The sequence below is a fragment of the Thunnus albacares genome, chromosome 10 (assembly GCF_914725855.1).
Source record: "Thunnus albacares chromosome 10, fThuAlb1.1, whole genome shotgun sequence".
Taxonomy (NCBI): domain Eukaryota; kingdom Metazoa; phylum Chordata; class Actinopteri; order Scombriformes; family Scombridae; genus Thunnus; species Thunnus albacares.
The window spans coordinates 28,563,874-28,579,952 of record NC_058115.1 but is presented as its reverse complement, the minus strand read 5'-3'; the positions used below and the strand labels follow the sequence as shown (position 1 = coordinate 28,579,952).

Below are 16,079 nucleotides of genomic sequence, written 5' to 3'. Positions count from 1 at the left end.
CAATGGCAATGTTTCAGAGCTATAAAGTTGATAAAAGTTGATATGAAAAGCATGAAAGCTTAAGCGGAAGATTCAGACTCCTGAAACCGACATGATTCAATCAAGTACATTACTTTTCTTGAGAAGAGTCGCAACTCTGTTGGTCTGTAGCACAACAAAAACACATAGTCGAGTTGCAGAGTGATGTTTCTTTTTCATCACAAACATTTAGAGCATTGATGCAAGCTTTTATAGTAAAAAAAGTTTAAATTTTTACCTACAGAAAAAATGTGAAGTGTGCTAACATTACATGAATGTTTTCTAAATGGCTCTTTGCTAATAAAGAAGAGGGAGGTAAGATTGAAGGTTTAATAAAATATTATGTGACAACAGAGTTTTAGAAATCCAGGTATTTTTCCAAACGGGAACCTGATCCAAAATAGAACTAGCTATAATGATGCAATCTGCTGATAAAAGACAAAGAAACAGAGGTACAATGATAAATTATATACGACCAGTGCAACAAAGACTGTAAACTCTGCATAGAACTGAAGGTGAAAACTTTATTACACTGACAGTGAACTGAGCCCTGATGAACTGGATTATAAAATAAATAGTGTAGCTCAACACACTATTTCACCATTTGCTGAATAAATAGCAAAGCTAGATGGGTAAAGAGCTAAGATAGTTGACATCCATAGCTAAGACAAACAGTGAGATAGACAGTTGGCTAGAGGGATATTTATAATTTCCATAAACTGATGTTCTGTGAAATGTATGTGATGAATAGTGCTGTAAAAATTCCCCACAGTGGAAAAAAATGTAATGTCCATAGAAAGTACCCTGTTTTTTGCTGCCTATCCCACAGTGCAATACTTCACCTTTGATGTGTGAAAAGTTAGTCGTGCGACACCTGCAATGACACAAAATGATACTGATTCATAGGTTTTTGGAATATAAATGTATGTCTCACAATACAGTAAGTGACACAAATGAATGAGTGAAACAATATTGACTAACTGACTAATTTTAGCCACAGCTCCATATTTCAGGTGAAGCTATGACATGTAGATGCCAGGAAATTTGTTGCGCAATTGCCAAGACTTGATGTATGTATTTTATTTCACTTAATTTTGTGGTTTTTTTGTATTTCAATTCAAGACTTGTGAACAGAAGGAACAAGTGAAGACGTGAACAGAAAGAAATAAAGACAGGAAGAAACCCTACATGCAGATTCTGAATCTGTTCTCCTGTGGCGTACTTAAGAAGGCCTGTGTTTGTCTAGTGATTTTGGTTTTGAGATTTTGGGAGAAGCGAGCAGTCAAACAGGGTTGGGGAGGTTGTTGTCTCCCTCCGGGGCGTGAGGAGGTTTCTCAGAAAACACTACCAGTCACGCCTGGCTCTCTGTGGACAGTAAATCACGCTCTTCGCCAGAGTGCTTCCGCACAGCAGCCCCAGCTCCCTCCTCAGCTGGAAATGCAATACGCCACGTACCCCAGGCACTGGGACCACCCAAGAGGCATGTGGGGTCACACACACACACACACACAGAAAAAAACAAATGTGCATGTGTTCATACAATCACACACACACACAAAACCAAAGTCAAGCACATGCAGATACACACATATATAAGCCACTATGCTTGTCCTCTGGATGCATTTTTATGTGAGGTGGATTGGTCTGTGGCATTAGGGGTGAGGGGGCAGAGGAATTTCACAACAAGTGGTGGTTTCAGTGGTTTTAGTCACTGGGATCTGAATACCACTGAAATTCCCAACTTCCTCTTTGGCAAATATCAAAGGAAGGTTGGCCCTCTGTGTTCAAACGGGCTTCAGGCAAGTCAGAAAAACTGTTAAAAACTCATTTTGGAAGAAATAAGTTAATAGGAAGTGCGGTTTGGGCAGAGTACTACAAGCAGAGGCAAGGTCAAGACATAGAAGGAAGACAATATAAGTACTAAAATGTGCCTAAAATCAAATAACATTCTCTTATTTGTATGCTATTTGTTCGTTGGTTGGATGCCTGAGCCCACAAGGCAAACCAACTACTAAAAAGATGGTGAGCATTTTTGGGTGACTTTGTTTTGGTTTCCAGAATCATGCTGGTTTCGGGAAGCACAAAGAAGAAATCAATGCAAAGAGCAGCCCTGATGTTTCATAAATAGTCTGAGTGGTTGTGGATGTTCATCTTGGTTTCAGTGGCATTTTTATGACACCGATTTCATGACTTTATTACAATCTATTGTGACCTTAGAATTATAAGGTTCTATAAGCAGCCCAAGTGTTTTTGAGTATACGTCTACCACCGTATCTCACCGTCTATCGCCGTCTTGCCAGGCAGCTGTCATTTTTTAAGTAATCAGAGTAACTGAAGTCACTAATAATAGACACCGGGTTTGAGATTGATTTTTGAGATAGAACCTTTTCTTTCTCAAATTTTAGGGCCAATAATGCATAAAACAAAAAATACACAAAATGATACTAACTTCTCCAAGAATAGTTTCATATGAATAAGAAATTCTTGATGTTATATAGAACTATATAACTCTAAGGCCACACTGTATTTCCATTTCTGGGAACAAGATTTGTCAGTGAATTAGTAAACAGTAAAATTATTAAAGATAAAATGTTCTGAGGGAATTTGTTACTGCTTCTTTAAAAGCTACTTTGAAATCTAAAATGTGACTTTTGATGTTCAAAACTCAAGTTACTAATCGTGTATTTGCCTTTTGGTCATTTGCTTTATTTTGTATGTGATGGAGCCTAAATGGGATGGAAAAAAATGGAGAAGATATACCATGTTCAAACCCAGTATATCAAGAGCACGAATCAGGTCCCTAAATCTGGAACAACTGTTTCTTTTTTATCATAAAGCATTTTGACTTTCTACATGACAGTTGGACAGTTTTTACTTGCCTGCTTCCTTGCAAACAGCTGCAAGGTCTGCACCTACGTATCCATGAGCCGTGTCAGCCAGCTGCGTCAGCTCCTCGGTGGTGGCGCTGCATGGTACCAAACTCAGCTGCTTCTGCAAAATATCTGCACGCTCTGCAGCACCAGGAACTCCCACCTGCCATCATGAAATCAACAACAGAACAGGTTATACAACTGAACACTTTATTTACAGTCAAAGAAATTGTGGCAGAAACCTGGAAGGAACCCCAAACCATAATGAGACGGAGTACTTCAAGACACTTGGCAGATATTTTTAGCAGTGGGTTCATTATTATCGATGGCAAACAAACAAATATCTTCCAATATTTACATTTTAAGCATTTGTCTGACAATTTTTACCAGACCAACTCACAATGAGCAAGCAGGAGGGTCTAGAATGAAAACACATGGCAGCCACCCACTTCGCTGCAGTGGCTGGTAGTACGCACCTCTAGCTCCTTGTCAAAGCGTCCTGGCCGACGCAGGGCAGGGTCAAGGGAGTGGGGTCGGTTTGTGGCCCCCAGGACCAACAGCTGACCTGAATGACCCTCCTGGACAGGAAAGAGAGGAGAATCAATCTAGTAATTCTGTTTTAATGTAGTTTTTGTAGTTTTTTGTACCTCCTAAAGTGGCATGTTTACACATACAGACTCAAAGTAGCAGGCTTTCTCTTGTTTCTCACGAACCTCAAGCTTATGGGAATGTTCAATGTTATGGACGCAATTTACATGCTCAGGTCTGGCTGGACAGTTATTTTCTTCCATTGTTACTATACAGGTGCATGATGAAGTAATTCATTACAATGTGTTTCCAAGCATTGTTTTAGCAACGCTAGTTGCAAAAGTTAGTAGCAAAGCTAGAATATACACCAAGAAAGATTGTTGCTGATGTGTCACCAAAATCAACTTTCCAGGAACCAAGAAAAACAGCCCTGTATTTAACTTGATGACCTTGTATTTGTGACTCTATCCAACCGGGTTGTAGTGTTTCATATCCCTGACAAATTTGAAATTTCTAAAGCCTCAGAGAATTTTTGACTGAAGTGTGGTGCTAAACTTGAGTCAGTCCTAGGTTTCTCAAGGTTGTCTGCCTGTAAGATAAGAAATATATTTCCCACCTTTCAATACTGCACGGAGAACTGAAACACAAATAAATTAAGGTCAATTCATATTTTCCACTTCCACGTGGCCTTGAGGGTCTGCGCAGCCCCTCTGCAGATGTGCCGCATGGCATGCAGCCTAAAATTTGTGACCGCACGGACTGTACGGAAAGCAAGCGTGTCAATTGCGCATGTGCTAGAAAAGCAAACAGCAAACAGGAATGCCTGTCTTGTCTACTAAGTGTTCTACAATTAGTCTACAATAGTCTACATGATAAGCAGGTATACACCGTACACCCACTAAGAAAGCTCCAGGATTTCCATATACCCATTTAAAAATGCACAAGGATTCATAACAATATAGTTTTGTGAGAGAACTTTCACTGTGATTTTGTTTTGCAAATATCAAGTACAGTATAACTGCAATAAAATAAGTTTTGCAGGGGAAGGCATCTCCTCCATTCATTTCCAATTATAAAATTCACCCTGTATGCTCTTGTTTGTCTGTGTTACGAAGCACAGAACGTGGTGGCTTCCCATATAGGAGGCTTTGAGTTTGGCCGGGAACAAGAACTGACGTCACCTACCAACCAACACAGTTGCTTGATGGTCATTTCCCCAGCTCAACAGTACCTCTGTAGCATTGCAAATTTAAAATTAGCTAACATTAATGTAGAATTAATATTCTATAGTATTGTAGCATACACTACCAAAGGAGATATGAAATATGGAGACATGGTTTACTTCTAAGTTGCAGCACTATGAAGTCAACTGGCGTCCTCACAGAAAAAAAAGAGTGTCCATGTCTGAGGAGTCTAAGGCTCTAACGAAATCAGAGAAACAGCCCTGGCCTCCTTGAGGACCCAGATTTGATGTCATCAGACATACGGGAACACGAAATATCTCAGGAAAAGGGTGGACACAATTTACATGGAAATAGGGTGAGAGCTGAGTCAGAGACTGTGTTAGCTGAGACAGATGCTGTATGCAGAACAGCATACTATCTTGCTAAGATGAACCAACTTTAAACTGACCATGACAATCTCACTGAACTTCAGGGGAAAAAAATGGTGTCAACATGGGCACTAGTCTGTACTCAAGGTGCTGCATGAACCACTGTTTGGAACTGGCTGTATCTGATGCTGTGGATGAGGTTCAGTTAATCAACCACTTCAAAGCATTCAGAGAAGATCTACAATCTCTACAGTCAGTACAATAAACATTCACAGGGACTTCTGGAAGCAGCGCAAGAAGTGGGCTCATAAGTGCTGAAAATCGGAGAGATTTAAATACACAATGGCTATCCAGCATCTTCCGTGCTGTAAAGGCTGTGTGGAGATCGTATGAAGCACTCAACAGACACTTTAAAAATGCTGCGGGAGACCACACAAGAAACGGCAAAGAGAGACAAACTTACAGAAGCAAGGAATTTCTGTGTGACCTTGGACTCATGTATGATGTATTGTCTGAACTTGCAAACCTGTCTCAGCAACTCCAGGCCCATTCAATCACACTTTTGAGAGCAAAACAGTTTCTGAAACACATCATCCGAGTGCTGGCGTCATTCAAAGACTCTCCAGGAGCGAAATCGGAAGAGGCATTGAAAGCACAGGCTTCGGGACATTTTGGATCGGTTTTCTTGGATTCAAATGCAAATGTCACACCAATCAATGCAAAGCACTTCTTACTAAGTCTGATCAACAACATGGAGAAGCACCTCTCATTTGAAGGTGAAATGCTTCGTGATCTCAGCATTCTGGACACAAGCAACTGGCCATCAAAACCTGGCATACGACACGGTGAGTCACAAGTGAAACAACTGTGCAGGCGGTTCAACGTTTCTGAAGAAAAAGCAGTTAATGGTATGACAGATTTCCTTGAGCGCCCACACAGTGAGCCTGAAAACCTACAACCACTCACACGATGCATGCAGACCATCCCTTGCAGAACGTCTGAGTGTGAAAAGAGTTTCGGTCTTATGAATAACGTGAGCACGCACAAGAGATCTACAATGTTGTTGTCCGATGTAACTTGATGGTTATCAGCATGAGAAGCCATCGCTCTGTCACGCAAGCAAGGAGGCAAAAAACACTTCAGATGCCTGAGTACAAACATATTTGGAAAGCTTTGTAGTCTACCAGGCTAGTTACCCCACCCATGCCCTTTCTTACCCCACCCTACGAACATTATATTACTGCTCTGTAATGACCCCACCCCTTCCCTTCTTACCTCACCCCTACGGACACTATGCTGCTGTTCTGTAGCGATACTGGGCCTCCCCTTTTTACCCCACCCCAAGGACGCTGCCAGCAAACAGAAGAATCTGAACCGGGTGGAACAGGAGCTGGGCCGTCTCTAAGCGTTCTAGCCTTTTTCCAGGGCTTGTGGGCTAACACGCAGTGAACCCAGTATGCATAATTTGATGATGTTGATAAAAGCCTTTTCAGCCTTTATTTACTAAGAAGTTCTGTCTCTGACGCTTATTTGTCTTGCAGCTGTTCTTGGATGCTTTCCCTTGCATTTAATGTGATACATAGCTGGCGCGTAGTCGTGGGTGAGCCTAGGTGGGCCCGAGCCCAGCCACTTGGCACTCAGGCCAATCCAATCAGAAGACTTCCTTTTTTACTGGATCATCCAGTGAATAGCAGTCAACGAATACTGTTTCAATTATCTGACTACATGACCAATAAAAATAAAACAATTCTTGTTTCTTGCTTGTTTTTTACCATGATGATGTTGATAGGTCAGATTTTTTAGGCAGCAGTGCATTTCGCAAATGCCAGAATGAGAGCACTCAGTGCACAGCATTGCACAGAGAAACAGAAGACTACAGTCCGCTAGCTATCTGCTTTTAATGTAATTTAAGATAAAACCATGGCGAAACAAAGCAGTCACAAAAAGACGTGAGAGGAGCAGGAGGAAGAGAATTCAGCCAGAGAGTTCAGCCATCATTCTCGACTCAGACACCTACTCCTGTGCCAGTTTCTCCTCAACAAGTGCCAAGTAGTAACAACATGTACGTGGCTGCTAATTCAACCCTTTCCCTGTCAGCAGCAGCAACAAGCTGTACTGTTGAAAGACTCTTTTCAACTGTCAGTCAGATAAAATCTGGCATCAGAGCATCAATGATGACATACAAACTGAACTCTTTCTTCCTGCCCTCCTTTGAAAGAGAACTGACTGAAGCGTTGCACTATAATGAAATAATTTCAGTGTTCAAAACTAAACCCATGTTATCTACTGCTGTAATCATCAAAAGTAAGCTAATTTACAATTTCAGACTTTAGTAGCCTATTGCCTATTTCAATATTAATGTTTATTGGGTAGTTTTATGTTGGGTGTACAACTGGATTTTATGCTGATGTTGCTGCATCTGCCAGCTGTGTGTGTGTGCGTGTGCATGTGTGTGGTTTATGTGGCCGCCCTGCCAGGTTATGTTCAGGTGTCATTTTTAAGATTACTGAGCATGTTGGTGCTGGTGTACCTCTATCCATACGCTGCACTGTTGCGTCTGTCAGCTGTGTGTGTGTGTGTGTGTGTGTGTGACCACCGTGCCAGGCTATGAGATGCTATTAATGTTCGTCTTGGTGCCTGTAATATTACCTCTGATGATGTATAAGGCTTGTATGATTAAACTGTGGTGCATTCAGGCAAGTATGGTCATAATGGCCTATTTTGGTTTACATATGCACTTGAGAACCTATTAAGTATGATTGGTCTTGGATGGGCTAGGCCTACCTGATTTTCTCTGTGCCCACCCACGCTGTAATTTCTGCCTTCGCTACTGATAAATAGCTTAAGTTTGACAATGGTTTGGAAGATAAGTGAACATACTGTTTTAAATGCTGTACTTTCCTCTTTGTATTTTTTTCCCACTCTCATCCAGACCACGATTGCGAAGCCCAAAGATCGATCATTGTGATGAACCCATATGTGAAGCGCACCACTGACAATCAAAGCAGTGAACGAATGTCTCCTCCAGCCATGCAAAATCAGAACAGTTGAAAATTATTAAAAGTATTTAAATCTCCCCATCTGTAAATGTCATTGGCTGTTAAAGTCTTGTGTTGCTTATAATAAACTGTTGAGAATACCCAGTCATTCAGAATGCTCTCAATTATGTGTGGATGCATGTATTGTATGTGTTAGTGAGTGTGGTGGTGCGTATGGGGTGTCACTGTGGGATGGGTTTGTACGAGGCATCACAGTATACCCGCTGCAATGAACTAGACCACACCACTGCATCTACTGTATGTTATATACTGTATTCCCATTGCCATTGAGTTGTTGCTTTTCTTCTTCTGACTTTGCCTTGTTGTTTAGCAACATACAGGAACTCCTCAGGTGCATTCAGACTGAAAACAGCCCTGTATAAAACAATACAAGGAGCTGTGTTGTTTAAAGTGCCAGTGAGACAACGAAATACGATCCAGCGAGTAACAGATTATTGCATTTAGAGGCTGATCAGAAAAAAACACTGCACAGCGGTTTGTGATACTCACAGAGTGCATTTTACAACTCTGGAAAGTTATCACGCTGCAACCCTGTTTACTAGCGGGCACATGTGGAATGTGTCTGTGTCCGCAGACCTCCGAAAAAAGTATGAATGGAACCGCGTGTGCATCCACAAGACCGCAGCTGTCCATGGACGCCGGTTTGCGGAAAGTATGAATTGGCCTTTACAGTGCAAGCAAGTATGCTAAGGAGCAGGAAGCGCTCCACAGACTCCACATTACATAAACCAATCAGTGCTGATGACCTTGGATCCTCCGGTCTGGAAAACAGACAGGAGGGGAACTGGGAGACAGTGAGTGCATCTGTGTAATATCACCAATTCAAATGCGGGCTCTTTTCTTTGCTGATAAAGTTTTGCCAAATTGGCAGGTCATAGCATCCTTAGGTGATTTGTTTCCCAGGCTCCCATTGGGCGTGTGTGTGTGTGTGCTGGGGGGGTTGGGGTGGGGGGTGGGGGGGGTTGATCTTTTTTCTCATCAGGCACTGAAAGAGCAGTCTGCAGACAAACGACACCCCAGAGACACAGCCCACAGTGTCTAAAGGGCGTCCAGCATGCAGAGATGGTTTCTGCATGACGATCTGCATTTCCAATGAGGACACATCCTGACAGAGCCACATTCTGCCGCTGAAGGCCATGCTCTTAAGTCGTGTGTCTGTTGAACAAGCAGTTGTATCTCAACAATGATCGTGATACAAAAAGGCCGCGGTTGATGGAAAAAGACATGCAGCTGTCCATTTCGGTTTAGATGGAGTAATGGATTTTAAGGGAGCGGAAGACCATACAACGTCATACATTTTCAAAGATTTGGGGAGATCTATAGGGCAGAATTTCTAGGACTGTGCATATAATAAGTGGATTTAGGGTTAAGTAACTCTAGTTGTTTGCAGTGCCACTATTTTAACCTAAGAATCAATAGTTAACATAACATATTGTGGTATAAGGGAACAGGGTTTCCTTCAAGGGATACTTACTGAACCAATCCCATCCATTAGAGTCAGGAGAGAAGCGACAACTCGTTTCTCCACCTCATTCTGCGCCCCCTCTCGCTTTGGACACAAAGCATCCAGCTCATCAATAAAGATTATCGCAGGTTGCCTGTAAAACCAAGAAGAAAATGTGAGAAATGCTTCAGACAAACACTATATAAACACTATAACTCTACGTTACAAAGTGGTCAACACAACCAACAAGACTGTAAGAATGAAAATCTGTGCATCTCTGTAGCAGTTGTACGTGCATATTTTGATTTATTTATTCATTCTGAACAGTTCTTTATGTTCTCCTTCTTTAGAATTTATTGGGCTGCAGTCTTATTTTACTAATACTGTAAATTCTCAGTATAGTTGTAATATGAAGTATGATGACTAGCATGATGGTGTCATGTGAACTGTGTTTTTACTGCACAAGACAAATTTACACCGATCAACAACTTGTATATTTCATATAACACAAAAATGAAACATAAAAGCCATAGAATAAACACAATCAGTGTTCAGCAAATACAGAACTATAGTGTCAATGATTATAGCATAGTGATGATGATGTTGATGGCACAGCAAGCGAGATTAACCAAAAAGTTTACCTCTGAGACGCCTCAGTGAATATCTGCCTCAGCCTTGCTTCTGTTTCACCATAGAATCTGCAAAGACATGAACCTTTAAGTGAATGATATGACTACAGATCATGTGATAGTTACTGAGCATTATCAACATTCACCCATTTATTTTTTTTCATTTTGTTCTGGTTTAGAATCGTTATACTACATTTACGAGAAATATGACCGTACTTGCTCATGATCTCTGGCCCGTTGATCACGGTCATGTGAGCTCCGACCTCATTGGCTATGGCTCGTCCGATCATAGTCTTCCCTGTGCCCGGAGGACCATACAGAAGAACTCCTCGAGGAGGTGGAATCCCTGTATAGAAAACAGCTTGCATTTAGATTTTTGATAATGGTAAATAGAGTCTTAATCTATAAAAACCTTTATCATTTTATACAATGAGTTCATCTTTAGATGGGCATCTGGTAGCCAAATGTTGACTGTTTTAATGTCTAACATATGCACGTGGACACCGAATGACAGATTTAGGGGTAAAGAGTTGTTTTTTTCCCCCCACAAACATCTTCCATGACTGCACATAAAATACAAACAACTGTAAGCACAACATATTCCACTACTAGAACCATAAAAACCTTGTGCAAGCTGCTCAGTGAATCAATAATCGATGACAAGTCGTAATGTTTACTTGACTTTTAGGAAGAAGTGATATTTTTTCTCAAGGAGAGAGTTGCTCAAGAAGGATTTCCAAACAAGGACCTCTGGTGTTGTGTAGAGTCCCTGTCGAACGAATCCCATGCCAATATATCCAAACAAATCTTAGAATAAACAGCATATTTGATCTTTTTGTCTGTAAACTTTTAAAATATTCATAAACAATTAAAAACTGAGGCTGAGGCTGAGTCACATCACACACTAGTGCAGTCTTTTTATCAGGTGACCTACCATAGTTGGAGAACAGCTCGGGGTGTTTCAGAGGAAGCTCAATTGTTTCTCTGATAACATCCAACTGGCTGCAGAGCCCGCCAATCATGCTGTACGTGACCTTTGACCTTTTGGCTTCTGCATCTGGATCTTCCTGCCCTGCTCTGTCTCTGAAACTTACTTTAGTGGAGCAGGAGAGGCAGTAGAAGGTGTCAGTACTCAATGCACCAGCAGGGGAAGCTGTGGGGATTTTCTCTGCCTGCTCTGAGCTGAGTGAGCCCTCCAGACTGACAGTGTTCCCCCCTGTCCCTGCAGGGGGATTCTGGGAGTTGTAGGAAGGAGTGGTGGGAGCAGAGGCTGAGTACAGAGAAGGGAGGTTGGCCTGTCTGAGTGGGGTGCTGGCTGCTGGACAAGGCTCTCCAGGCATCCCTGGTGTCCCGTTATCATCCACAGTGAGCAGGCTGAGCTGCAGGGAGAGGTCAGCAGACGTGGAGTCCAGCATGGAGTTCATCACGGAGGACTCCTCAGTGTCAGGGCCCAATCCTGACGGAGGAGGTGGTCTCTGGAGGGTGATGCCGTCCTCCCCTCTTACAGCTTCAACCCGGAGACTGCATGACCGGCCAAAGTAGGTCAGGGAGAGGACGTTTCCTGGCAGAACGATATTTCCAACTGGCACAAGACAGACAAACCAGGAAAGTTATTCCACCAAAGCAAACAGGGCCGTCTGGACAGTAATAAAACACTGAGTGAACAGCAATTCATTTTTTCTTTTTTTTTTTTTTTCAAAATTGAGGTAAGGTACTGAGGGTTGTTTCATAAAGGGGGCCAGAAAACAGGGCTTATTGTGAAAAGCCTGTCTCGAACGAGACTGACAAACTGAACCAGAATCCAACCGTTTCATAAAACCAACACAGAGTTGATGAGTTCCAACTAATTTGTCTGGTTCAAGAACTGACTGTGAAACGCAGACCCGAGACTTCAAGAACAGATTACATCAGTTCACGGTGGAGAAAAATGGACATCTAGAGACAAAACTGTGATGATCTCAACCACAGAGCAGCAGAAATTAAACATACAACACTGAGACTAAATATTACAGTGAAAATTAGCCATGGGTTGTTGTTTATTGGCCTTAATTTAATTGCAGTGCATTTAAAAGCACATAAATTGACTGGAATACTGTGCAGTTCTTACAGACTAAAAAACATTATGAGCTCAGATTTGAAGCACACAATCAGTGCAGCCCTTTTCAAAATGTACTGTACTGAATAATGTTCACAGTTCAGCAGAAAGGAAGAACCTTTAAGGTGTAATACTAGTTAAGTGAAGCCTGAAGTGAAGCTAAACCTGTAATCCAGCTTTATGAAACATCCACTCTGGTCTTGAAGTCTAAGGTGGATGGATAACATATAAAAGGAAGGGAAAACAAGATGCAATACAATACACACCAATTATCATCATGTATCTACTTACTGTGTATAATCAGCAAATTATTGATAATCAAAAGAAAAAAACTTAAGCACAAATTATTCATGAAAAGGACAAAAATCCCATCCTGTAAAAAGGTATGGCTTTCATACTGACAAACCTGTAACTATGTGAGGATAAGACCGACTTACCCAAAGACCTCAGGAGGAAGTTCTTGAACTCGTCTGTATCTAGTTTGTCATCTTTTGACCTGAACAAAAGTTACATGCAGTTGAGAATCATCTACACACTTATTTAACAGAAGAAAATATTTTTTATTGAATATTGACATTTGAACTGCAGTTGCAAGAAGCAGCCAGCAGATGGCAGTCTTTACTTAAAATACATAATAAAAAAAGCAGACTAAGTCTGTGATACCATCAAAAAGTTTTTCGAAAGGTATAAAATGATTGTTGAACTTCTTGTATATTATGACAATGACTTATTACACATAACTCCACCACATATCTGTATTTAGATTTTAAATTTCAGCTGCAGCTGGTTTTTTTTTTGTTTGTTTTGTTTTGGTTTGGTTTTTTGTTTTCAGTTTCATGATATTTCTAAGCAAGATGACAGTGAAAGGAGTCATATATATACGTATATATTCAACTCTCATTGATATAAAAGGGATGAATCAAATATCAGGACCACCTCTGAGTATAACAGAACACAATTCAACATCAAAATCCTCCAAAAATGACCATGAAGTTGTATCGACACCTCTCTAAAACATCATATATACATATATAGTATAGCCTTCATGGAGGTACAATCTACTGCAAGGCTGCTGTTTTGAAAGCATTAGTTTTAGCCTAGTGTACATAATAAACTGGCAACTGATTGTGCAATAATTATAATGTAGTGTAATATAAATTATATGATATCATAGTATGTATAATATGTATCCAAGGCTTTTGGTCAATGAGAGCCAGATATATGTTACCTGGCAGAGAGAAACACCTCCTCAGCCTGAAGCACAGGACCTGTTAGTGGCTGCAGCATCACTTCATCCCCTGATTTAACTCTCAGGTTGTTCTGGGTGCATTTCTGAAGGCCAACTCTCCCACCAGGGAAAGAGGCAACAGGCCATCCCAAACACACCTGTAACACAGAGGAAACAGAAAGATGATTATCACAAGATTTGAGACATGTAAATTCCTACTAAGGTAAGTTAAAGGGGGGAAGGTTGTGTCCAGTGAGAGAGGAACATTCAGCAACCAGCAGCAAGACGCCGAAGAGGAGGGAGACGCAGAGAACGTCCTTTCTTGAAGAAAGGACACAAAACGTGCAGAAGAGCAGAACTTCAGAAGGAAAATACAAGATGAGAACAATACAGAAGAGAAGAGAAGAGAAGAGGATACCTCCTGTTGTCCTGTGGGACTCGTCAGTAGGACTGGTCTTCCGATGCATACGCTGGCTGACTTCATTGAGTTGAGGCTCAGTTGTGCTAAAGATGATCTGCAACTTTTGGGTGTTTTGTCATCGGCTGTGAAGAAAATACACGAACATATAATGTAAAATCAGACACAGAAAATCCTTTACTTAAATAAAAGTAGCAAATATTGCATCATTAGAAGCACCACATTTAGACTTCACTTTAACATACAGTAAATAAGTATTAGCAGTAAAATGTACTTAAGTACTTGTTAAATTATCGATGTGCACTATGTCTAACTATTACATATAGGTGTAGATTATTTGCATATATGTATACAACTGCAGAAATACCAGATGACAGAAATAACATGAAACTGATCTTCAGAAAAAAACAAAGGAAGAAAAACTAAACTAACGAATACAAAATGACTGAGCAAAACAAAAAGAAAATAATTAACAATAAGAAACGCACAAAATGAGCAGAAGAGTAACCGATCAGCAATAGTGCTAATGAATCTGTTGATTATTTTCTCAGTTAATCTATTAGTTGATTGGTCGATAAAATGTCAGAAAATGGTGAAAAATGTTAATCACTGTTTCCCAAAGTGCAAGATGACGTCCTCAAATGTCTACTTTTGTCCCGACCTACAGTCCACAACTCAAAGATATTTAGTTTACTGTCATCGAAGACAAAGTAAAACAGAAAATATTCACAGTTAAGAAGCTGGAATCAGAGAATTTGGACTTTTTTTGTTTCAATGACTCAAAATGATTAATTGATTATCAAAATAGTGGGCAACTAATTAATTAATCAGCAGACACCGTTCCAATAAACAAAGAAATACATAAAGATATGAAAGAAAAGAAAAGACATACTATTACATAATAGGCATGTCAAACAATCTCTTACGTATATTAAATGTTAAAAAGTCAACTTTTCCATGAATGTGATTTGAGCACCAACAGCTGACACTTTCATAATTTTACCAAAAAGCTGCAGTTACAAATTAGACACCAAACAAGTGCTCAGCTATTAGTTATAAGCTGTGATCAGCTGGGTAATTAGCAGATGGGTTGGTTTATGCGCACTGCTCTGGTGTGTTTTCTCTCATCTCACAGCATCACTTCAGCATCACTTCAGCATCACTGAGCGACGAGCAGCAGATGTTCCGTCTTCATACAAAGCTGATTTCAGCTCATTTGCTGAACGTACACTGTAACAGAAAGGTCTGTCAAAGCCTGTAAAACAGTTATGTACTAAATTCTTACCTTTCTCAATGAAATCAATGACAGTGAAGGAGTTGCAGTTTGAACTTTTGCAGCTTCCTCCGTCGTGGCCGGAGGTTTGCAGGTTGGAGTCATTTGAACCGTCCTTCAGTACGAGTGAACCGTCTCCTTCATTTGCTCTTTTTGATTTGCTTTTATTTTTCTTTGAAGACATTTTAATAGTGAAAATCTTCCCCACGTGAAAGTGCAAACATGTGTAAACACGGAGCTGTGTAGTAAACTTCCTGGTTAAAGTTTAGTCCCGCCCCATTTTACCGTAAACCCCTGCAAGTTATGGTTCATGTTTTACTGCTGGTGATGTGATGTTTTTATTGTTTGCATTGTTACATTTTAAATTTGTTACATTTTAAATTAAATAATAATTGCTTTATAATAAAAACACGGCTAAACGGTGCAAATAAGATTGTTTTAACAGTGAGAATGTTAACTGTAATACCCTGAAACCAATCTGCTTTCAAGAAAAAGTCATTCAGAATTCAATTGAAAATCCCATCATTTTAAGTGTCCTTTATTACCTGTGAATATCAACACATATTTCAATATATTTAAATATAAAGCACAAATCACTAAGACGCAGTCTTGGATTCGGCATAGATTTAATACACAAAATAGCGTTTTCTACGTGTTTTTAATAATTATTTTTCGGATTTCTTGCATGTCTGCGGGTTTCTTTCCGCAAGAGGACATCGTGAGTAAAGCGCACCAATATCTATGTGAAGTTAAAGGTGTTTAATGATTTAAAGGGGTAAGAGGCAGAACACGTGTTAGCCGAATTGACCACCAGACCGATTCTTTGGTATCTAACGGTAACATTGGCCAATAACTGTTTAAGCATTAATTAGCTAAATGGTCAGATCTGTGAATGAAGTCTGTCATTGCAGTGCGGAAGAGCACACGGGTTCTTCTCGAGCTATTTACCGGAGCATTACGGTATT

The 16,079-nt window shown here is 40.4% G+C and overlaps 1 protein-coding gene across 1 annotated transcript in view; it reads right to left on the bottom strand.

Moving 5' to 3' along the window:
* spata5 (spermatogenesis associated 5) overlaps window positions 1–16,050 on the bottom strand; it is a 123,584-nt gene extending 107,534 nt beyond the window's left edge. The window contains exons 1-10 of the mRNA XM_044363035.1: window positions 15,127–16,050; window positions 13,842–13,966; window positions 13,424–13,581; window positions 12,633–12,691; window positions 11,035–11,682; window positions 10,317–10,446; window positions 10,113–10,169; window positions 9,502–9,625; window positions 3,365–3,466; window positions 2,898–3,051 (exon numbers count right to left, since the gene is read on the bottom strand). Coding sequence (XP_044218970.1) covers window positions 2,898–3,051; window positions 3,365–3,466; window positions 9,502–9,625; window positions 10,113–10,169; window positions 10,317–10,446; window positions 11,035–11,682; window positions 12,633–12,691; window positions 13,424–13,581; window positions 13,842–13,966; window positions 15,127–15,298 — 1,729 coding nt within the window. The 5' untranslated portion in view covers window positions 15,299–16,050. The remainder of the gene's footprint in view (window positions 1–2,897; window positions 3,052–3,364; window positions 3,467–9,501; window positions 9,626–10,112; window positions 10,170–10,316; window positions 10,447–11,034; window positions 11,683–12,632; window positions 12,692–13,423; window positions 13,582–13,841; window positions 13,967–15,126) is intronic.
* Between the last annotated feature and the right edge of the window lie 29 nt (window positions 16,051–16,079).